The following is a 24,383-nucleotide window of genomic DNA, read 5'->3' as shown; positions in this document are numbered from 1 at the left end:
TCTCAGTTTCTCTTCTCTTATTTACATTCTAGGAAAGGCACACTTTCCTTAGCCAGCACTGATTAAGGGATCTTCCCAGAATTGCAAGAGTTCACACGGCTAAACTTTCCTCTGGTGCTCAGTTACCATCATTTTAGCCAGAAGTTAATCTTCTCATTGCTGGTCACTGAGGCCAGGAGGTTTTGAACTTTTGGAAAGATAAGCCAGCTCCTCATTTCATCAGCTCCCATGTGGCTTCCTAAACCCTGAAAATCTAGTTATGCTTTTGACTGGGTCAATGACTGTTACTGCAGTTTGGGTATTTTTTTCAATGTTAATTCAAATCTGTAATGGAATACATACCTACAGGTTATATGTATGTATGCTGTGTGCTGAGTTGCTTCAGTTGTTGTGTCCAACTCTTTTCGACCTCATGGACTATAGCCCACTAGGCTCCTCTGCCCATGGGATTCTCCAGGCAAAAATACTAGAGTAAGGAACCATTCCCTTCTCCAGGGTTTTTTCCTATCTCAGGGATTGAACTGAGTCTCCTCTGTTATAGGTGGATTCTTTACAGTCAGTCACCAGGGAAGTGTGTGTGTATATATATACACACACTTTATATATATATATATATATATATATGACTTACACTACATTCTAGACCAGCTAGCACACTGCTTGGAGAAGGCTCATTGCTTATCCTCTGTGGTCTGGGCACTGCCTCAACACCCCACTTACCTTCTGCCTCAGTAGGTGAAGGGGACTAAGGGGCTGAATTCCTGGGGAGGCTAGTCACTTTGAAGGCCTCTTTTAAAACGAAATGTTCTGTGAGAGGTTTGCTTACCAACAATTGCCATAGAATTTGTGTTTGTCTGGTTTGTGAGGTGGGAAAGGTAGCAGACAGTAATGTTTTTTCAGTACCTACTAAGTGCACCAGTATGCTCCACCCTCTACAAGCACTTTGTCAGTGAACCCTCTCAAACGCCCTATAAAGTAGGCATTTTAACCCCTACACCATAGATATGGAAACAGTCCAGAAGAAATAGAAACCAGCAACAAGGAGGGTAGTCGGCATCTAAAAACAAGCTTTGCCAGGTTCCCTGTGAGTCTTGGAGAGACCTAGAACACCAGATAGAACCCCTGGACTGGAAGAAAAGTGATTCTCAGACGATTAAGTAGCCAAGGAACTCAAAGCTGGTGCAGCAGCCAGGAAGGGATGGAGCCAAGAAATCAGACACAAGCCTTCTGAAGCCAAGCAGAGTGTGTTTTTAGCCAAAAAAGAAAGCTGCCTTTACCAAGTAGAATCATTTGGACAATTTGTCATAGGTAACCAACACAGAGTTTTCCTTGGGTTTGTAATTATGTCATAAAGCAATGAACTCATTATGTTTAAGCCAATGTTGCATTAGTCTTTGATTTCTGTAAGTGATAGAAGTCTGTGACAGACCTTGCAAATGCTTAAAATTGAAGTGTTAACCCAAAACATTCCTTAGCCAAATAGAAAATTAGTGGACATCTTAGAAACTACAGAAGTTTATTTGTCAAGGCAAAAATTCAGCTACTATGCAAGTCAGATGCCTTTTCAAGGCACTTATTTGACTTTCTAATTGTGATTTTTAAACTTGGGATATAGCCTTTGTAAAAACCCAGGCCTTTGGAGTCTAATTCCAAGGCTTCGGTGAACCACAGCACCACCTATCTGTTGCGTTCAGCAAATATCTGTCTCTTTTAATATTTCTTCCTTCTCTGGAGTCCCAAGTAAAAAAATAATGACATCATTATACATTTTCCAGAAGAAAATTACTTGCCCTGTTGCTGGAATACTTTAAGTGTTCCACAGTGATTAAAACATGAAGTTGGTTTTAATTTATTTCTAATTACATTTTCAATTAGCTGTATTACACCATAAATTTCATGGTTTTTAATATTCACACTCTTTATGAAGGAATCTGACTCCTCTAGAGTTAGGTGTGTCATTAAGAAATCACATTTCTAGTTCTGGAAGTTGGGAGTATTGGTGAGTTTTAATGCAGTAGCACTTGTTACTTAAGAGATGGCCTGCAACAACCATCAGCTCACAGGACCACATTGGTTCAAACCACTGCTCTAATTTAATGCAGGGAGGATGTCAGTGCCATTAAAACCTAGTGTCCAATTGTGCTTTTGTGTGTAAACATTTCTGAAATGCTATCTGGCAATGATACTTTTAAAAGGTGCTAGTAAGCAGTGTATTTCTACTCCCTGTTTTCCCAGACCTGCAGTCTCTTGGCTTTCCAGGTGTCTAAGATGTCTTGTCCTTAACTGGGATAAGCAAACACTTGTGTAGGTTCTGACTGCTTTAACATCGAAAGAATCATGTTTTCTACAGGAAAATGGAAACAAAGTGAGGTCTTTTTCCTTTCACTGTTTGGGAATTGAGGCTTCTTTGCCTCTGGAAGACAAATTTGCAACCCAGTTACACTTTTGACTTTTCATTAGTTTGAAGATGCTTGACATTCCTAATCTGAGGTTTAATTATTGCTAAGTATATATCTTCCCAGTGGTCTCCTATGCAATTTTCCCAGATTGTTCCCATCCCCTGACCCTCACCCCTACCGCAACCCTGTGGCTCATTCAGCAATAATGGTGTGAATGAGAAAAGCTGGCAGATGATAACTTCTAAGCAATAGCATAATTCTAATTTTCTGAATTCATACTTATTTTTATTGAATCATTATTTCAAAACCGTTGATGCAGCTGCTGTCTAAAGTAAGTTAAATGGCCTTCAAAGTGTTTGTTTTCAAATGAGAAAATAGACATTTAAAGTTTAGTGATAGAAAAATGTTATTCCTCGAACGAACCTAGCATGTGAGTGATCTCTTAGGAGGAAGTCCGATTCATGTCTTCCCACTAAGGGAAAAAGTGGTTAGGTGCTGGGAGGGCTTTCCAGATGGCACTAGTGGTAAAGAACCTGTCTGCCAATGCAGAAGACATAAAAGACGCAGGTTCGATCCCTGGGTTGGGAAGATTCCCTGGAGAAGGGCATGGCAATCCATTCGTTTTCTTCCCATGGACAGAGGAGCCTGTCGGGCTGTAGTCCACAGGGTCATAAATAGTCGGACACAACTGAAGCAACTTAGCACACACGCACAAGGAGCCCAGAATAATGGCAGAGTGTAGCCTTTCTCCTTTTGAGGGGCAAATCAGAGTGAAAAGAATCGGGCAGTTGGGGGTCAGGGGACAGTGTTGTAGGTCACTTAGGTGATCATCTGTGAAAAGCGTCTACCCTCACCGCGAGTCAGCTATAACCAGTCTGGTTCTGCCTTTCCATCTTTTGCTCTTATGCCATTCTGAAGGCACAGGCTCTCTCAGATTCTGGAATTCCTATCTATGCCCTGGAGGCAGGGAACTGGGTTGTGAGTGGGAAGATAAATGCTGGGGACTTATTAAAACATTTGTTAAGTCCCTACCGTGTGCCACAGTCCATAAATGCTGAGAGAGCAGAGTAGAAGAGGTCCCCTCCTGTCTGGCCTTAGACCTTAATAACTTGGCATCAAAGGTCTGAAGAAACTGCTGTGCTCTTCAGCCAGTCACTGGAGGAACCTCTCTAGGCTAGAGCTCCTGCAGAGATAAGGCACATTCCAGGGTTGCTGCCCTTTGTAGAATTTATCTGCTGGGAGGTTTTCTTGTGACTGATTGAATGAGTGTGAATGGCTTGCTGAAGTCATTGACTCTGCAAACAGCCCCTGTGCTGTCTTGCTGACAGGTTTGCCTTCAGACAGTTAGCATAGTCAGAATTGCTTTTCAGGAACAGACTTAACCACCAATGATCAGCAATAATAATGATGATGATGATGATAATAACAATGAATAAACACCTTAACAAAGGATAGGAAGGTATTGACATTCCTCATAGAACCTTCACTCTTTACTACTGATAGCATGGTTTCTAATCACACCAGTCATCCAAAGCTTGGGGAAGGCAACTATTCAATCAAGCAGTAATTTGATTTCTATTTAAGTGAATGATATTTAAAGGGCCCAAACCAAAATAGTACCCTGAACAGGTCCTGCTGATTGCTTAAGGAACCTTCAAAATTATATAGCAGTGAAAGCAGAAATGAGTAATCCCAAATTAAAATTCCAAAGAGAGTCCAGGAGCTTTCTTAACCCTTGAATTTATCACAGTCCATCGATACTCTTAAAAATTATTAAGGAAAGATGTTTTTCAACATGGGAGATTAAAAATTAATTTATTTATTGGAATTGGACATATTAAATATGACATCCTTCCTGAGTCATTTGGGATGAAAATTCTTTGTTTTGTGAAGTCATATACACTTGCCTAAGAGGTCGGACATTTGACATTCTGCGTGCAAAAACTAACGTCATTGGTTTGTGAAAATATCTGCACTTCTGAGGCCTAAGTCACTTAGTTATGACATAGAAATGTTTGGAAAGTAGCTGATATATGTATATATGACATTATTCGAAGGCAAAATATCCAAATTTATATTCTAAATTTATAATCCAAAGTATTAATATATATTGATACTTTAAAATATGCCTATCTCAAAAAATGTAATTATACATAGTGTTCCCAGGAGTGGAACCTGACGATTTCAATGTGGTGAGGAGTGTGGGCTCTGAAACCAGAGGGCCTGCTGACCACATGATACTTGTTAACCTCCTGGGCCCCTCAGTTTCCTCATCTGTCAAGCGGGGGGATAATAATGACATATACTGGATACCATTTTTTTCTATTTTTTGAGGATTATATAGGTTAGTTTAGCTCAGTTGTTTAGAGTGGTGTCTTGCACTTAAGGAGAACTCAAGATATTTTAGGTTTTAGAACACTGTATAATTGTGACTTGCTGCTTATTCCAGGCAGGAATGTAATTGCCAATTATGAACCATTTATGTTAAGTTAATCAAGTGATAACGGGTTTCCTTGGTGGCTCAGCGGTAAAGAATCTGCCTGCCAGTATCCAAGGGGATACCCAAAATATTTTGCAACCCAGGTGACACTCTGTTGAGGCCATGGTTCTCACAAATGCCTGCATGAAAGCCACTCCCGTAGAGCAGTGGCCAGTGGAGGCTGGCTGTGGACTCCAGGGGCCAGTGGGTGCTGGGTATTTGGCCTCAGGGGTCCTCCTCTCCTCCTCCCCCACTGGGCCAGCCATCGTAGGTGGGTGGTGGGACACACAAGACCAACTTGCAGGAATGGTGCTTGCTGACTGGTTTGGAAGCAGTTAAAGATCTTGAGAGCCCGGGGGACCATGCTGTTCTGTTCTAGTGGTGATGATGCTACTTAAGGAGCTGGGGCTCCTGTCTCAGGGTGGAGACAGGACAGGGTGAATGGCAGCGCTGAGCCCAGCTCGGAGGATAAGTTTGCATTCAGCCTTGCCTCTGTCCACGGTCCTTCAACCTGCCTCCTGAAAGTGCCTGAACTTGTTCTGATCAACATGGCATTTGCCAGAAGCTACCCAGTGCAGCCATGAAGGCTGCGAGCCCAGATCTGTGCGGTTGCTCCAGGATGAACTCTGCGTGCCGGCTCTTTGGACCAGGGGATCTTTTCCAGTCGTCAGCATCTGTTGAACTGGTGGGCTTTTTTTCAGTTTACCTGACTTTTATCTTCCCTACACATTTCCTTGTTTTGTTTGCTTGATTTTTGTTCTCTTTCTTTTTTTTTTTTTTTGTTTATCAAAGTTAGAGATGCACATAGTTTAGAGAGTCAAAGAACATCCTATTTATTATGAAAAACAGCAATTTCCTGCCCAGCCCACTTCATTTTATCGTTTTCCAGTCCCCAGAGGCAACCTCCTGAGAACGTTTTTTGCATTTGATTTTGGCTTCTCTACCGATGCCTAGAAGACAGAATCCCCAAGCTCTGTCGCTTCAAATAACAGCTGTTTATTCGCTCACGACCCTGCGATTCAGGCTGGTCTCTGCCTCCTGAGGTGTTGATTGGGCTAGAGCATCCTGGGGAGCTGGAAGGGCCAAGGCCTGGCCGGGCTCTCCCCTCCCCATCACAGTCTCTCATTCCCCAGGGATCCCCTCTCGCCAGGTCACCTCTGGTCCAGCAAGGTGCCTGGATATTTCCCAAGGCAGCCAACTGCCTAGGGGGTGAGAACAGAAGCTGATAGCAGAGATCTTGGAGAAGACCTAGGCCCCAAGGTCACCCACTGCTACTTCTGGCGAATTCCATTGGCCACAGCGAGTCACAAAGTCCTCCCAAATTCAAGAGAGTGGACATGAACTTTCACTTGGAGGGATGGAAAGAGTTGTTGGCAGTTCTTAATGTGGACAAGCTCCTATAGCCCCATGTCCTTAAGTGACATGTTTATGGCAGTCTTCATTTTCACTGGGCTTCCCAGGCAGTAAAGAATCCTCCTGCAATACAGGAGATGCAGGTTTGATCCCTGGGTTGGGAAGATCCCCAGAGAAGGAAATGGCAACCCACTCCAGTATTCTTGCCTGGGAAATCCCATGGACAGAGGAGCCTGGCGGGCTACAGCCCATGGGGTCTCAAAGAGTCATTTTTATTATTTTAATTATTATTGTTATTATTTTGGTTCTGGGTGTTATATATTGACTTCCCTTTATAGCAAATGAGGATTTAGTTCTCCTACCCTTCACCTCCACCTGACTACTATCACGGATACCTCCTGATGCCCCTCATCATCCCAATATAGTTGTATCACAATCTGGACTAGATCAATATTTGGGGTTTATATTAATAAGATGTGTGTCTGTGTGTGCTGAGTCACTTACAGTCATGTCTGACTCTTTGCAACCCTTTGGACTGCAGCCTGCCAGGCTCCTCTGTCCATGGGATTCTCCAGGCAAGAATACTGGAGTGGGTTGCCATGCCCTCCTCCAGGGGATCTTCCCAACCCAAGGATCAAACACGCATCTCTTACGTCTCCTACATCTCCTAAATTGGCAAGTGAATTCTTTACCACTAGCGCCACCTGAGTTTCTGTAATATGCCACAGATGTGCTAGCTGCTGAGGGGACAACGTGATAACTGTCCCGTTTTTAGAGGGCTTTCCATCTGCGGGAAGTCAAAACCAGAACAGGAATGTAAGACAGATGGAGACAATTGCCGTCACACTGATACAGAGCGGGTGCAGGGCAAGGAGAGGTAAATTCTAACCATGGGGATATTGCACAACTTGGTCCACAGATTGATTGGAACATATTAATATGTATGACTCTCAGTTCCCCAAGCCAACTAAACTAAATTTCACTTGAACTCATGGCACTCTGAAATCAGTGATGCTCAAAGAATGTCAGCAAGAATTCTGTTCAGTGTTCTCCATCACGAAACCTCTGGCCAGCATGGCTCTGTGCCAATTACCAAGGAAAGTAAATAAAGTAAATAAAAATCATATTTTGAAACAGACAAGCAAAAGACATGTGGCCTGTAGGTATTGCAATAAAAATGCTGTAGTACATCTGTGTCAGCCGAGAAAGTACGTGCTTGTAGACATAAATCTTCAATTAAACACATTTTGTTATTTAGGATGTTAAGGTTTCTTCTTCCCTGCAGGCTAACTGCTGTCAGAAGCAGGGATTGAGTTCTGGCCATTGCAGAACTGAGAGGCCTTAAATCTTAACAAAATCCTTGCTCATGTCAAAGTGTAGCAATTGCATGACATAGATTATGTCAGAGACAGATTTTGAGAAGTGGCAGGTTGCAAAGGTGACTAGATCCTCGAGAGGGAATATCCTTATTTGAACCCATCACCTCTGCAGGCCCCTGAGACTGCAGAGAAAATCTGGGGGGCTTCCCTGGCCACCCAGGGGTTAAGGCTCCAAGCTTCCAATGCAGGCAGTGAGGGTTTGATCCCTGGTTAGGGAACTAAGATCTCACATGCCACAGTTGTTGATGTTATTCAGTCCCTAAGTTGTGTCCGACTCTTCATGACCTCATGGACTGCAGCCCGCCAGCCTTCCCTGTCCTCTGCTATCTTCCTGAGTTTGCTCAAATTCATGTGCATTGAGTCAGTGATGCCATCCAACCATCTCATCCTCTGCTGCCCCTTCTCCTTGTGCCTTCAGTCTTTCCCAGCATCAAGGTCTTTCCCAATGAGTCAGCTCTTCACATCAGGTGGCTGAAGTATTGGAGCTTCAACTTCAGTATCAGTCCTTCCAGTGAATATTCAGGGTTGATTTCCTTTAGGATTGACTAGTTTGATCTCTTTGCAGTCCAAGGGACTCTCAAGAGTCTTCTCTGGCACCACAATTTGAAAGCCGTCAATTCACATGTGGCGAGGGATGGCCTAAATAAATAATAAATAAGATGACTTTTATAAAAGAAAAGAAAATCTGGGCTGCACTTAGCCTGGGTCCACTGAGTGTGAGGAAAGGGTTTTGAGAACAAAATATAACCTTGCCCATGAGATCAGGCTATTTGTCTTCCTCAAACCCATCTGCCAGCCATGTGGGTCTTGGGGTAGCCTTTTGCCCTCTCAGATGCTCAGGCACTGGGGACAGCTGACCTTGCCTCCTCCCTCCTATGGCTTTTATAGTTCGATGTGGGCCATCCACACAGCCACAAGCCCTGGCAGCTCCTGCTTCTTCCTCTTTTTCAATTTCTAAAATGAATCACTCCATCAGCAGCCTGAATCATCTGTTTGGTAATGACACAGCTGGGGACTCTGACAGGGGCTCTGCACCACCCCCACCTTAATGGAATGTCTACGAAGCATCACCTGCCCAATGTGACCCAGCTTTTAAGGATATGAAAAGTCAACTCTTGTAAATACATCGAATGAAATAAAGTTGAACCATTTCTCTCTCTTTTAGCATGTCCCAGAGTCTAATAGTTCTAAAACCACAATGAATTTTCAAGAAGGGATATGGTATACTGTGTTTCCCCCAAACTCTCTTTTTCCTTCCAAAGAACAAATGTTAAGAAAGAGTAAGATGTTTCTCCAAGATACCTTCCCTGATAATCCCAATAATTTGTTCTCTGGGTACTTTGTACCCTGAGTATCTCAGATGATTTAGTACCTATTTGTAGAGTTGAATGAGATAGAGATTTATATTCTTTTGGTGGCTGCTATGGGGCTTCCCAGGTGGCGCTAGTGGTGAAAAACCCTCCTGCCAAAGCAGGAGACATGAGACGTGTGGTTTCGATCTCTGGGGTGGGAAGATCCTCTGGAGTAGGAAATGGCAACCCACTCCAGTGTGCTTGCCTGGAGAATCCCATGGACAGAGGAGCTTGGTGGGCTACAGTTCATGGGGTTGCAAAGAGTCAAACACGACTGAGTGACTGAGCACAAAAGAATTTCTCATCCTTTACATTGCCATATGTAAAACAGATAACCAGTGGGAATTTGCTGAGAGATGCAGGGAGCTCAAACCTGGTGCTCTGTGACAACTTAGAATGGTGGGATGGGCTTGGAGGTGGGAAAAGAGGTTCAGGAGGGAGGGGACATATGTATACCTATGGCTGATTCATGTTGATGTATGGCAGAAACCAACATGATACTGTAAAGCAATTATTCGCCAATTAAAAATTAAAAGAAATTTTAAAAAATTTTAATCAAAAAAAAAAAGTTTCTCATCCTCTTGGGATGCAGGTTAAGTCGAGCAACAGGACATCCTCTTTGAGTCCTATTAGGGGTCGCCCGTAAAGCCTTTGTTTCCTTGAACTGTTAATGGCTTGTAGTAGGTTAATTTGGAGGCAGCACTGAATTGCTTTAATAATAGAAGTCTGAGACGTTTGAAGTTCCCAGGGAAATTTCAGGAAGGAGAGAGGAGTCAGGCAGACTAAAAATGCTGCATGGGAAAAGGACCAGAGAGGAAAAAGAAAACAAACAAACAAACTAATGGTAGGTCTGCTGAAAAGACGCTTTGGGGAGAACGCGAATTTTTAAGCTGTTTGCTACTGAGAGCACAGCACAAGCTGCTTTTTTGTCTCCACAGTGAGGTTGTCACTGGTGGATATCCTTGCTCCACAGCCTGTGCGTGTGAGTGGATTCTTGTGTGGTCACAGCTCCGCAGCAGAGGGGCTGGAGCTGGCAGGGGAAACTGACGCCTGGGTGGCATTGTTACCTATACTAATGTCCCATCAACTCCACTGGTCTATAAGCACCTATTCAGTGACTGAGTGAATAAGTGCGTGGATTTCTAAGCTGAAGCAGCAGATAATGGTTTCTCTCTCCCTCTTTTTTTTCGGCTGTGCCACACGGCATGTGCGATCTTAGTTCCCTGATGAGGGATGGCACCTGCGCCCCCTGCGTTGGAAGTGTGGAGTCTTAACCTTTGGACCTCCAGGGAAGTCTCCCAAGGGTTTCCCTTTAAGTGACACTAGATCAGACCTCACAGATATCAGTGAGAGAATTACTTAGGAAAGTGGGCACAGGCTAGGGGCTTAATATGTCTTGGGTGAACTAACCAATCACTAAGTCAGTGAGAAAAAGGCGCTGTTCTTTTGGTTGTAAGCACATTCTTCCATCTAGAAAGAACGAAAGCTTTAATCCTTGACAGAAGAAGATGACTTGAATTATGAAACCCAGGATTTCTAGATTCCAAGCAAGTCTCTTCCTTGTTCACTAAATAAGGAAACATGGTAAAACACTGAGATTTCTGACTTCTCCATGGTCTTAGGAGTAGTTCTTCTCTTACACTTTTCAGAACAGTGTTTTCATAACACTTCATGACACACTAGTGTGCTGATATTCAGCATGTTGTGTGGGATGTCTCACACACCTTGGTTTTCCCACAGCATTTCAAGGTTCAGTTATAACTAGGTCCTGTATCCCATTGTGGGCTGAAAAAGATAATCACAGAGGCTTTATTTCTCCACTATGTTTCTTTTGTCTTTGAAAGCCTATCAGCTTCTTGAGGGAAGGGACCATGTCTCACTCATTTCTGCAGCCCTACTGCCTGGCAGTCTCTGGTCCATAGTGAACGCTGAGTCAGCACTTTTGAACTGAACTGTATGTGGGTGGAGGGAAGCTGATTGCTGGAGCAGTGGTGGTGACCAGCTCAAGAATAATTGGTTACACAATAGCCAAGACATGGAAGCAACCTAAACGTCCATCAACAAAGGAATGGATAAAGAAGATGTGGTATATATATACACACACACACACACACATATAAAATGGAATACCACACAGCCATTAAAAAGAATGAAATAATGCCATCTGCCACAACATGGATGGACCTAGAGAGTGTCATACTAGGTGAAGTAAGTCAGACAGAAAGGAAAAATGTCATAGGTCATCTCTTATATGTGGAATTTAAAAAGAAATTATACAAATGAACTTAACTTACGAAACAGATTCACAGACTTAGAGAACAAACATGTTTACTGTAGGGAAGGATGGGGAGATGGGATAGTTAGGGAATTTGGGGATTGACATGTATACTCTGCTATAACAGATAACCAATAAGGACCTACTTTAGCACAAGTAGCACAAGTATGTTATATGGCAAACTGGAAGGGAGGGGAGTTTGGGAGAGAATGGATACATGTATATATATATGTCTGAGTCCCTTTGCTTTTCACTTGAAACTATCACAACATTGTTTGTTAATTGGCTATACCCCAACACAAAAAAATTTTTAAAAAGGAAGAGAAGAAAAAGAAGTATCCTTTAGAGACTTTCCTCGTGGTCCCATAATTAAGACTTCGCCTTCCAAGGCAGGGGATGTGGGTTTGATCCCTGATCGGGGAGCTAAGATCCCACATGTCTTGGGACCAAAATACCAAAACATAAAATAGAAGCAGTATTGTGGCAAGTTCAATATCAGATCAGATCAGTCGCTCAGTCGTGTCCGACTCTTTGTGACCCCATGAATCACAGCACGCCAGGCCTCCCTGTCCATCACCAACTCCTGGAGTTCACTCAGACTCACGTCCATTGAGTCAGTGATGCCATCCAGCCATCTCATCCTCTGTCATCCCCTTCTCCTCCTGCCCCCAATCCCTCCCAGAATCAGAGTCTTTTCCAATGAGTCAACTCTTCGCATGAGGTGGCCAAAGTACTGGAGTTTCAGCTTTAGCATCATTCCTTCCAAAGAAATCCCAGGGCTGATCTCCTTCAGAATGGACTGGTTAAATCTCCTTGCAGTCCAAGAGACTCTCAAGAGTCTTCTCCAACACCACAGTTCAAAAGCATCAATTCTTTGGCACTCAGCCTTCTTCACAGTCCAACTCTCACATCCATACATGACCACAGGAAAAACCATAGCCTTGACTAGCCAGACCTTTGTTGACAAAGTAATATCTCTGCTTTTGAATATGCTATCTAGGTTGGTCATAACTTTCCTTCCAAGGAGTAAGCGTCTTTTAATTTCATGGCTGCAGTCACCATCTGTAGTGATTTTGGAGCCCCCCAAAATAAAGTCTGACACTGTTTCCACTGTTTCCCCATCTATTTCCCATGAAGTGGTGGGACCGGATGCCATGACCTTCGTTTTCTGAATGTTGAGCTTTAAGCCAACTTTTTCACTGCAAAGAAATGCTATGCTATGCTAAGTCACTTCAGTCGTGTCCGACTCTGTGCGACCCCAGAGACGGCAGCCCACCAGGCTCCCCGGTCCCTGGGATTCTCCAGGCAAGAACACTGGAGTGGGTTGCCATTTCCTTCTCCAATGCATGAAAGTGAAAAGTGAAAGTGAAGTCGCTCAGTTGTGTCCGACTCTTAGTGACCCCACGGATTGCAGCCTAACAGGCTCCTCCATCCATGGGATTTTCCAGGCAAGAGTACTGGAGTGGGGTGCCATTGCCCTCTCTGTTGCAAAGAAATAGAGGAAAACAACAGAATGGGAAAGACTAGGGATCTCTTCAAGAAAATCAGAGATACCAAAGGAACATTTCATGCAAAGATGAGCTCAATAAAGGACAGAAATGGTATGGACCTAACAGAAGCAGAAGATATTAAGAAGAGGTGGCAAGAATACGCAGAAGAACTGTACAAAAAAGATCTTCATGACCTAGATAATCACGATGGTATGATCACTGACCTAGAGCCAGACATCCTGGAATGTGAAGTCAAGTGGGCCTTAGAAAGCATCACTACGAACAAAGCTAGTGGAGGTGATGGAATTCCAGTTGAGCTATTTCAAATCCTGAAAGATGATGCTGTGAAGGTGCTGCACTCAATATGCCAGCAAATTTGGAAAACTCAGCAGTGGCCACAAGACTGGAAAAGGTCAGTTTTCATTCCAATCCCAAAGAAAGGCAATGCCAAAGAATGCTCAAACTACCGCACAATTGCACTCATCTCACACGCTAGTAAAGTAATGCTCAAAATTCTCCAAGCCAGGCTTCAGCAATATGTGAACTGTGAACTTCCTGATGTTCAAGCTGGTTTTAGAAAAGGCAGAGGAGCCAGAGATCAAATTGCCAACATCCGCTGGATCATGGAAAAAGCAAGAGAGTTTGAGAAAAACATTTATTTCTGCTTTATTGACTATGCCAAAGCCTTTGACTGTGTGGATCACAATAAACTGTGGAAAATTCTGAAAGAGATGGGAATACCAGACCACCTGATCTGCCTCTTGAGAAATTTGTATGCAGGTCAGGAAGCAACAGTTAGAACTGGACATGGAACAACAGACTGGTTCCCAATAGGAAAAGGAGTACATCAAGGCTGTATATTGATTGTCACCCTGTTTATTTAACTTCTATGCAGAGTACATTATGAGAAACGCTGGGCTGGAAGAAGTACAAGCTGGAATCAAGATTGCTGGGAGAAATATCAATAAAAAAGCCTCTTGATGAAAGTGAAAGTTCAATATAGACTTTAAAAAATTGAAGTATTTTTATCCTATTGTTCATTGCAGCACTATTGACAATAGCTAGAACATGGAAGCAACCATGTCATTGACAGATGAATGGATAAAGAAGCTGTGGTACCTATATACAATGGAATATTACTCAGCCATAAAAAGGAACACATTTGAGTCAGTTCTGATAAGGTGGATGAAACTAGAACCTATTATACAGAGTGAAGTGAGTCAGAAAGAGAAATATAAATATAGTATTCTAAGGCACATATACAGAATCTAGAAAAATGGTACTGAAGAATTTATTTACAGAGCAGCAGTGGAGAAACAGACATAGAGAACAGACTTATAGACATGGAGAGAGGGCAGGAGAGGGTGAGATGTATGGAAAGAGTAACATGGAAACTTACATTACCATATGTAAAATAGATAGCCAACAGGAATTTGCTTTATGGCTCAGGAAACTCAAATAGGGGCTCTGTATCAACCTAGAGGGGTGGGATGAGGAGGGAAGTTCAGGACGGAGGGGATATATGAATACCTATGGCTGATTTATGTTGAGGTTTGACAGAAAACAAAAAAATTCTGTAAAGCAATTATCCTTCAATAAAAAAATTTTAAAAATTGGAGTGTTGTTTTTTTTTTAAAGTATCCTATAATCAGGTACACCCATACCTGACAGAAGTGTGAAATAAGAAGTTCATTGTCAGTGTGATAAGGAATTGTATCATGACCATGTGAGGAGGAGTATTTAGCCTTTTGGTAGAAAGTGTGGCTGACACAGTATCACCCTTGTTTCCACAGTGGCCCCACCTTTAGGAATCCCCACAGCAAGGAAATCCACTTACTGGGAAACCATCCATCAGTCCCAGTTATCCATTGGAAGGAGAGTGGGGAAAGATTTGGCTATCCTTGCAGGAATCATGCTGGGCTCCTGAGATGCCACAGTAGGTAGAAGAGGTGACTTCACAGCCTGGCATCTGCACAGGAAGGCCCCAGGCTCAGTTATATGACGATAACTTGACCCTTTTGTCAGTTGATTATTCAGTCATTTATTCACCAAAATCTATTAAGCCCATGCTGTGACACGGTTTTTCCGAGTAGTTCAAATGATAAAGAATCTGCCTGCAATGTGGGAGACCTGGGTTCGATCCTTGGGTCAGGAAGATCCCCTGGAGAAGGGAGTGGCAACCCACTCCAGTATTCTCATCTGGAGAATTCCATGGACAGAGGAGTCTGGTGGGCTACCGTCCTTGGGGTCGCCAAGAGTTGGACATGACTGAGTGACTAACACTTCTGTGACAGGCACCATTCTAGATACATGGAATTCATTCATGAAGTCAGTAAAAAAAATTCAGCTCATGGGATGTGTGATAACACACACTTACACATAAATGAGAATGACATCAGAGAGTAATATTAAAGTAGGACGATTTGACACAGAGTGGCTGGGTGGTGGTCCAGAAAGGCATCTCAGAGGTACCATACCTCCGCTGAGACCTGAATTAGGAGGAGTTGCCTAAGGAGCCAGAGGAAGAGCATTCCAGGCTGAGGGTACAGCCAGTGCAGGGACCCTTTGGTCTTTCTCCTGGTGTGCTCCAGGAGTGAGGAGCAGGGTGGGCGAGGGGAGGGTGGAGCAGGTGGAAACGGAAGGAGCTGAGTCCAGTACTTCCGGTCTTACCAGGGTAACACTCTGTCTTCTCTTCCCCGTCTCCCCCCGCAGACGATTTTGCAGAGGAGGAGGAGGTACATTCCTTCGGTTACAAGCGGTTTGGTAAGTTCCAGCAAAGCTTCGTTCCTTCTCTGTGCTCCATCTGGGAAATGGTGATGTGACTGTGGCCGGACCTTTGATGCACAAGAATATGTGTGACTCTAAGGCCCAGTTCTGGTTGCATGTTGAGTTTCTGTATTAACAAGTAGGTGGTTTGTCACGAAATCGGAGGGTTGTGGGACGGGAGTTGCACCCAGCAGTGGTTGGGGAAGGGATGGCATGCTTAGGCGGCTCGCTGAATACAAACCAGATGGTCTAACAGGCACAACATGGTGGGGAAGGTCAATCTGTGACAAGACAGGCATTTATCTATTTTGAGATTTCGGAGACATCTTTTCCCTTTTTCCTCAAGGCCCATGCTCTTAACTTAGTCATTGGTAAGGGAGAAGTGAGAGTAAGACTTTTTCCAGGAACACATCTAGACACCAGTGCTCTATGGTAGGCTGAACAAAGATACCCTCATTCTAAGCCCCGGAACATGAATGTAACCTGTGGCAGAAAGCATTTTGCAGATGTGATTAAGTCAAGAGACTGAGAAGGGGATGTTATTCTGTATTATCTGGGTGGGCTCTAAATGTAGTCATAGGTATCCTTGTAAAAGGGAGGGAGAGGAAGATTTGACTGTGGAGAAAAGATGGGATGATGGGAACAGAGAGTGTTGTGATGAGCACTGCAGAATGAGGAAGGGGCCACAATCCAAGGGATGCAGGTGGCCTCTAGCTGCTAAAAAAGGCAAGGAAGTAGATTTTCCATTCAGAGAACTTTGGTGGGATGCAGCCCCGTCAACATCTTGACTTTGGCTGACTGAAGCTCATCTCAGACTTTTGGTCTCTCAAACTAGAAGAGAAGACATCGGTGTTGTTTTAAGCCACCAGGTTTGCAGTGATCTGTCGTGGCAGCCACAGGAAACACAGGCTAGCTCCTGTGTTCCTCGGCTGCTGTTCACGAATGGTCTTCTGTCTTTGACCACACTTCCCGAGTTCTGCAGTTTGGCATCGAACTGCCAATGAAAACATGACCAAAGTTCAAAGACAGTTCAAAGGAACTGAGGTTTTTCTATCCAGCATGTTTCTATGCCTTGGTTGGAGGAAATGAAGAGTAGAGTAAAAAGGAATGAGAGAGAGAGTGTGTGTCTGTGAGAGAGAGAGAGAGACAATATGAAAGAGAATAAATCTACTTCCTGTTGCTTAAAAAAAAAAATCCTGGCTGGACTTTGATTAAAGTTAACATCCCCCAGCTGCTCTGGCTCTCTCATCGCTTTAGCATTTTTCCTTCTGGATATGCGCTTATATATTTCTTTCTGGGAATAAAATAGGGTTTAATGTGGGAATGCAGTGGCATGGAGCCCATGGCCCCTCCATTCATGTGCTGACAGAGAGGCTCTGCCCACCATGCCCTCCCCTTCCCCCCACTACTGTTCTTTATCTGCACAATTACATGTTTCAGGATTAGTACCATGTGTCAGGCTGCTTTCCCATCGTGGGTTCATTGAAGGTCATCACAGGAGTGAAGAGAAAACAAGACATGATAAAGGAGAGGAAAAGCAAAACAAAAATTAAAAGGTAGAAATAAGGAGGAAAATCAAACTTATAAAAATAAGGCAGAATAAATATTGACCTGCCCATATATTTTAGAAATCAGTAGATTGCAGATCTCTACATGGAAATCAGTAGAAACATGAAGAGCCAAGAGAAAAGAGCGACCTGAAGAGAAATTTTATTTGAAATTTAGTGACTCTGTAACTAGCTAGATGGGCAGGGGTTTGACAGATGACACGAAAGCATAGTAAGTTGCTGAATGGATTTAATTTACGGTGGTTAAGTGATGTGTGTAAACTGCAGACTGATGATTCGGAGGGGAGACGTGATAACAATGTACAAATGCTGGAGAACGAGGGAGACATGGAGAGACTGATACCAAATGGCACTAGTAGAAGAACAGAGGGATGGAATGGAAACGGGAAACTTTGGAATGGACTTCGAGAGAGATATACAGAGTTTGACAATTCTTGGGTTCAATTGTTAGGCACAGTGCTGGATCCAGCATTGGGGTCAAGTAGAATTTGGAAGAGATTTTGCAGTGATTTGTACTGGCCTTTAACTTCATAGATAAGAAAGGTGAGGCCAAGGTAGATTAAGTCCTTGCTCAGGCAGGTTAACTAGAGCTGGGTTGGAGGCTGGGTCTTTGAACTCTCAGGCTAGTGTAGTTTTGAGGCAGGTCCAACAGTGAGGTTGAGGTTGACCTCTCAACTCCTGTGTTCTGGAAGCATCCCTGCTGTTCTGGAACCCTTAAGTGAGCTAAATACCCAATCTGGCCCCCTCAGGGAGACCATATCACTTTCACAGTGCCTGAAACTCTGGACCTGGTTTTATAGATGGTAAATGGGTTTTTGGGCTTCCCAGGTAGCTCAGTGGTAAAGAGCCGGCCTGCTAATGCAGGAAAGGCAGGTTCCATCTGGGGGTCAGGAAGATCCCCTGGAGAAGGAAATGGCAACCTTCTTTAGTATGCTTGCCTAAAAAAAATCCAGAGATAGAGGAGCCTAGCAGGCTACAGTCCATGGGGTAGTTGTTGGACAAAGAGTTGGACACAACTGAGCAGCTAAGCATACATGGAAATGGGTTTTTAGTTCCTAAGTGGCTGTGGCTGATCATTGAAAGCGGCAGAATCCAAGAACCGATTCCTTCAGATATGATTCAATTTTAACCATGAAAGGAAGACAAAATTGGTGAAAGATGGTGAGTGGGAGGCGTCCAGAGACCAGGCGGTCCTGTCGGCCCTGCCCCCACTTACTGCTGTGATTTGGGACCAGACACTTCCACTCTGTGGGTCTCAGATGCCGCATCTGCCTGCTGGGTGGAGTGACATCTGCCATGGTGGTAAGTCCACCTCACAAATCTTTGGTGAGACTAAGAAGGATACTAGATGGACAAGTGCTTTGAATGTGCAGCGCTATGTAAACAAAGATGGTGGTACCACTTGCCTGGAATTTGGGGCTGTCATCACTTTCTGGACATTTTAATCTAGCCGCTGTAGAACATGGGCTTCCCTGGTGGCTCAGACAGTAAAGAATTTACCTGCAACATGGGAGACCAGAGTTTGATCCCTGGGTTGAGAAGATCCCCTGGAAAAGGAAATGGCAACCCACTCCAGTATTCTTGCCTGGAGAATCCCATGGCCAGAGGAGCCTGGTGGGCTACAGTCCATGGGGTCACAAAGAGTTGGACACCACTGAGCAACTAAGCATATACTGCATAATATGGAAATGTGACAGGTCTGAAATCTCATTCCTGTAGAGAGATGTGAAGATGAGCACGGTAGTATCGTTGGCTTTTATTTTTGCAAAAGAGACTGATAACCTAAGCGTGCATGTATGCTAAGTTGCTTCAGTTGTATTTGACTCTGTGCACAGGGGTTAGTTATTGTCTAATTTTGGAGAAGGAAATTGCAACCCACTCCAGTATTCTTGCCTGGAGAATTCCATGGAAAGAGGAGCCTGGAGAGCTACAGTCCATGGGGTCACAAAGAGTGGGGCACAACTAAACCACTAACAAACATTGTCTAATTTTAGGTAAGTCTTGTTTGTGCAAATACAGTGCTTAAAACCTGAATTTAGACTGTAGATGAACCAGGGATTAATTATTTGCAGGACGTAGGGGCTACTGTCTTAGCAAATTGTTATCTGGTAGCTTGCTTCCAAAATTATTTATGTATATTTATTCAGAAACATTGCTACATAAAGTCAAGGCTTGTTTACATAATAATATCATACTTTTTCAAATTCAGTACAGAATTATAATAGCAAAGTGGGTGATCATCTCCAATAATCTCATATGTGATGGTATTATTTTGGAATGGTCATCCCTTGTCTATTCAAGGATTCACTGTCACATTTTGGTTTCAACCCTGCTTCTGTTTTTCTTCCATATGTCTTCATGTCCTGCTTTGTTAGCCCCTTCCCCAAAGTTCTGGGCAGGGTCTAAAGAAGAGATTGATTTAAGTCTGATGGGTTTGCCACTTATCTGCTCCTCTGATGAAAGCTCCAATGAGGGGAAACTTTGAAAGTTTAATGAAGTGAGCATTTTCAAATTTTCATCAGGTTCAGTGGGGCAGTGTTTCTTGGCCCCAGTGTGCAGAGCTAATTAATTTGGGATGTAACTATAGTTACAGCTTGGCAGGGTTCATTCTCTGGAACATGAGGTACCAATATATCTGGTTTTATTTTCTATGGCTAGAACATGATATATATTACAATGATATCTTTCTACTTATTTCCCAGTTACTGTTTTCTTCAAAAATATCACACAGTGGTTCTAGGATCTTTACTTAGCATAATTCACAGAAAAGGAAAGAGAATTTGCTCCTACTCTACAGGACAAATATGAATTCATAAAATTTGGAATTTTCAGCAAGTTGCTCCAAAAATAGCTTCTGAAACCTTCTGATTAGTCATGTGATTAGCGCGAGTGCATTCAAGTTAAAAAGTTTTTTTTTCCCATTAAAATGATAGAGTAGGAGGGAAGAAGAATGTCGTTTCAGCTCCAAGGAATAAGTGAATCCAAGTTCCATAGAAAGAGAGACATGGGGGAAGAGGGGTGAGTTCCTGATCCTGCTTTAACCCACATTAGAAATGATCGTAACAAATCCAGCTCACATTTGTGTATCACTTTCATCTTTTCAAAGAGCGTACTGATGTAGTTTTTCTTCACCAGGACTCCCTGAGGCTAACAGACCAGGCATCATCTTTCCTATTTGATGGCTGTCTGTCCTTGTCTCTGGAGGCAGCAGGGTGCAATGGTTGGGTGTGTGGATGCTGGAACCAGGTGGGTGGTTCTGGATCTGAGTTTTAACACTCACCAACTGTGTGACCTTGGGCAGATGCTTGTCCAAAGCTGTAAAGTCTGGTTCATCACCTGTAAAGTTTGGGTTATCACAGGCCAACTCCATCAGGCTGTTGTGGAGTTAAATATGCCTCTGGATACAATGGAATAGTACTTAGCCATAAAAAGGCATGAAATTGTGCCATTTGCAGAGATGTTAACAGACTAGAGACTGTCATATAAACCTAAAGAGTGTCATATGGACTGTCATACAAAGTGAATTGAAGTTTTCAAAAGAGAAAAACATTGTATGATATTGCTTATATGTGGAATCTAGAAAAATCATACAGATGAGCTTATTTGCAAAGCAGAAATAGAGACACAGATGTAGAGAACACTTATGGATACCAAGGGGGAAGTGGGGGATGTGGGATGGATTGGGAGATTGGAACTGACATACATACATTACTATGTTTATTTATTATTTTTTTTTTACATTTTTTTTTTTTTTACATTACTATGTTTAAAATGGGCTTCCTAGGTGGCACTAGTGGTAAAGAAACTGCCTGCCAATGCAGGAGACGCAGGTGACATGGGTTTGATCCCAGAGTTGGGAAGATCCCCTGGAGGAGGAAATGGCAACCCACTCTAGTATTCTTGCCTGGAGAATCCCATGGACAGAGGAACCTGGTGGGCTACAGTCCATGGACTCGCAAAGAGTCAGACACGACTGAGCAACTAACACTTTCACTTTTGCCCCTTTTCTGTGCTGGGCGTAAGTGCCAAGACTGACTTTGTTCCATTGGTTGCATTGGGTTTTCTCATGTTATCTCTGGAATAGAACCTGGTTTAATAATAGGGTTTCAGAAGTTATACTGATAGAGAAGTCAGAGCTGCGTGGTTCCTTCTGCCTTGAATGTCATGGGTAGATTTAAGGGTTGACTGTGAGCATCTGAAAGAGATGGGAATACCAGACCACCTGACCTGCCTCTTGAGAAACCTATATGCAGGTCAGGAAGCAACAGTTAGAACTGGACAGGGAACAACAGACTGGTTCCAAATAGGAAAAGGAGTACGTCAAGGCTGTATATTGTCACCCTGCTTATTTAACTTCTATGCAGAGTACATCATGAGAAACGCTGGGCTGGAAGAAGCACAAGCTGGAATCTAGATTGCCGAGAGAAATATCAATAACCTCAGATATGCAGATGACACCACCCTTATGGCAGAAAGTGAAGAGGAACTAAAAAGCCTCTTGATGAAAGTGAAAGAGGAGAGTGAAAAAGTTGGCTTAAAACTCAACATTCAGAAAACTAAGATCATGGCATCTGGTCCCATCACTTCATGGGAAACAGATGGGGAAACAGTGGAAACAGTGTCAGACTTTATTTTTGGGGGCTCCAAAATCACTGCAGATGGTGACTGCAGCCATGAAATTAAAAGACGCTTACTCTTTGGAAGGAAAGTTATGACCAATCTAGATAATATATTGAAAAGCAAAGACATTACTTTGCCAACAAAGGTCCGTCTAGTCAAGGCTACGGTTTTTCCTGTGGTCATGTATGGATGCGAGAGTTGGACTGTGAAAAAAGCTGAGCACCGAAGAATTGATGCTTTTGAATTGTGGTGTTGGAGAAGACTCTTGAGAGTCCCTTGGACTGCAAGGAGATTTAACCAGTCCATTCTAAAGGAGATCAGCCTGGGTGTTCTTTGGAAGGAATGATGCTAAAGCTCAAACTCCAGTACTTTGGCCACCTCATGCGAAGAGTTGACTCATTGTAAAAGACTCTCATGTTGGGAGGGATTGGAGGCAGGAGGAGAAGGGGACGACAGAGGATGAGATGGCTGGATGGCATCACTGACTCGATGGACGTGAGTTTGAGTGAACTCTGGGAGTTGGTGATGGACAGGGAGGCCTGGCGTGCTGCGATCATGGGGTCGCAAAGAGTTGGACATGACTGAGCGACTGAACTGAACTGAACTGAACTGTGAGCATCTGGGGACAGCTGGAAATATTTGTTGTTTGTGTTTGACAAACAAAGCTTCGACCGAGATGCTTCCTTGGGGCTCAGTTATAGGGAGCATTAATAGCTGTGAGAGAAAAAGATTGCAAAAATGGAAAACTGGGAAATAGTAAGAAGTACAAGGAAGCATATGCTATGGAGAGGAACTCAAGTCTTTTGTAAAAACTAAGTGAAAAAATCTCAGAGAACTACTGAAAAATTACAGAGGGATAACTGTCCAAAATGGGTTTGCTAGTGGTCCAGTGGCTAAGACTCACTCCAGTGCAGGGGCCCAGGTTCGATCCTTGACCAGGGATCCCATATGTTGCAACTCAGAGTTCACATACAACAGAGCTGAATAAATAAAAACAAAACAAAACCCCCCCAAACAAAAAGGGGTACCAGTTGCCTTTTCCTAAATATATTTAGCAGACTCTGTTCTTGAATTTTTTCAAGAAAAAGTGAATTTTGTTTACCTGCAACTTCACAGGCCTCCCTCTACCTGTAGTTTCACACAGGCTGGTCTTCCTCTTTTCCTTTCTTTCCTAGGACAATAATTTCGGATGAGCAAGAATATTTTTAACAGTTTAATTTGCACAGGGCAGGGCAGGGGAGAGCAGCCTGAGAGATCTGTGTAGAATAGAAGAACCCAGGCCCAAGGAAATGGCTGCCACTGCTGCTAAGTCACTTCATTCGTGTCCGACTCTGTGCGACCCCAGAGACAGCAGCCCACCAGGCTCCCCCGTCCCTGGGGTTCTCCAGGCAAGAACATTGGAGTGGGTTGCCATTGCCTTCTCCAGTGCAGGAAAGTGAAAAGTGAAAGTGAAGTTGCTTAGTCATGTCTGACTCTTAGTGACCCCATGGGCTGCAGCCCACCAGGCTCCTCCGTCCATGGAATTTTCCAGGCAAGAGTACTGGAGTTGGGTGCCATCGCCTTCTCCGAAGGAAATGGCACCCCACTCCAATACTCTGGCCTGGAGAATCCTGTGGACAGAGGAGCCCAGCAGGCCTTAGTTCACAGGGTTGCAAAGAGATGGACATGACTGAAGGGACTTAGCACTCATGCACTGCCCCAGAACGCTTCCCCTACTCCGCTCCTTTTTTTCATCATCTCCCCACCCCAACCCATCCTTCAACAAGATAACACATGAAACTTCCAGTCAGGGACTCTTGTTAAATCATGGAGCTGTGTCTTTACAAGAGGGCTTGAGGCACTGAATGTCTGAAAGGACAGAGGACCACGTTGGTCTTCTGAAAAATAGCAGCACAGATATACTTAGCCAGCTAGCCAGAAAGAAAGGTGTTTTCTGAAGCACATGGTGAGTTTCTGCTTTTGGTGGAGAGAAGAAGGTTGCAAGAGTTTACCAAGAAGATGCTGAATTATCTCAGGGAAGCTGCTTAAGATAAACACTTGGCTGCCTCCACTTCTGGTTGTTTGGGCTCAGGGACCAGGCTGCCTGCCTCTGCTCTCCCGGGACTCTTCCCAGAAGCCTGGCTGCATCTTTAGATCTGAAGAAGGCGCTGCTTTGAAGTTGTCCACCTCCAGTAAAAAGAAGGGATCTAGCATCCCTCTCAGCACAGACCAGTGGAGTTCACCCCTTTCCCTGATAAGAATGCCAGGAATTTCCATCATTTCCTGTAGGGAATGGCTAAAGGAGCCCAGCGTGAGGCTGTCCTTTCAACGGCACCTTTTCCAAACATCTCTAAATGGAAAGGGTACAACTGCAGGCAAAGTGCTGACCCTGGGCAGAGATAAGTGATGATCGATGTGAGATGAACACGGTGTCCCTACGGGGTTCCTCTTCAAAGCCGTTTGCTTCCCTGAGTGGCAGAGTCTTCTTTATGTGGCTTTGCAAGTCCTGATGGAGTTGATATTTATGATTTTATAAGAATCTGGAGTCAAATGGCATGTGGAGAAGTGGACACAGCAAAGAGATTCAGAATAGTTCACCTGGCCCCTCTCCCCCTGCCCCTCACTTCCAGGAAATCATCAGGGTTCCTGAGACCTGAGAAAGGGTTTTCTGCCTGTCATTTCTTTTCAATAATCTGAGGTTTCCTAATTTTTTTTAAACAATT

The 24,383-nt window shown here is 43.7% G+C and overlaps 1 protein-coding gene across 1 annotated transcript in view; it reads left to right on the top strand.

Annotated features, from left to right (window-relative positions):
- Positions 1-24,383, top strand: part of COLEC12 (collectin subfamily member 12) — a 185,262-nt gene that overhangs the window by 1,431 nt on the left and 159,448 nt on the right. Inside the window, 1 exon segment of the mRNA NM_001101843.1 lies at positions 15,440-15,490. Within this exon segment, the coding sequence (NP_001095313.1) occupies positions 15,440-15,490 (51 nt within the window).

The sequence above is a fragment of the Bos taurus genome, chromosome 24, assembly GCF_002263795.3.
Source record: "Bos taurus isolate L1 Dominette 01449 registration number 42190680 breed Hereford chromosome 24, ARS-UCD2.0, whole genome shotgun sequence".
Classification (NCBI taxonomy): domain Eukaryota; kingdom Metazoa; phylum Chordata; class Mammalia; order Artiodactyla; family Bovidae; genus Bos; species Bos taurus.
Note: the sequence above shows the minus strand (reverse complement) of the source record. Positions and strands in the feature narration are given on the sequence as shown.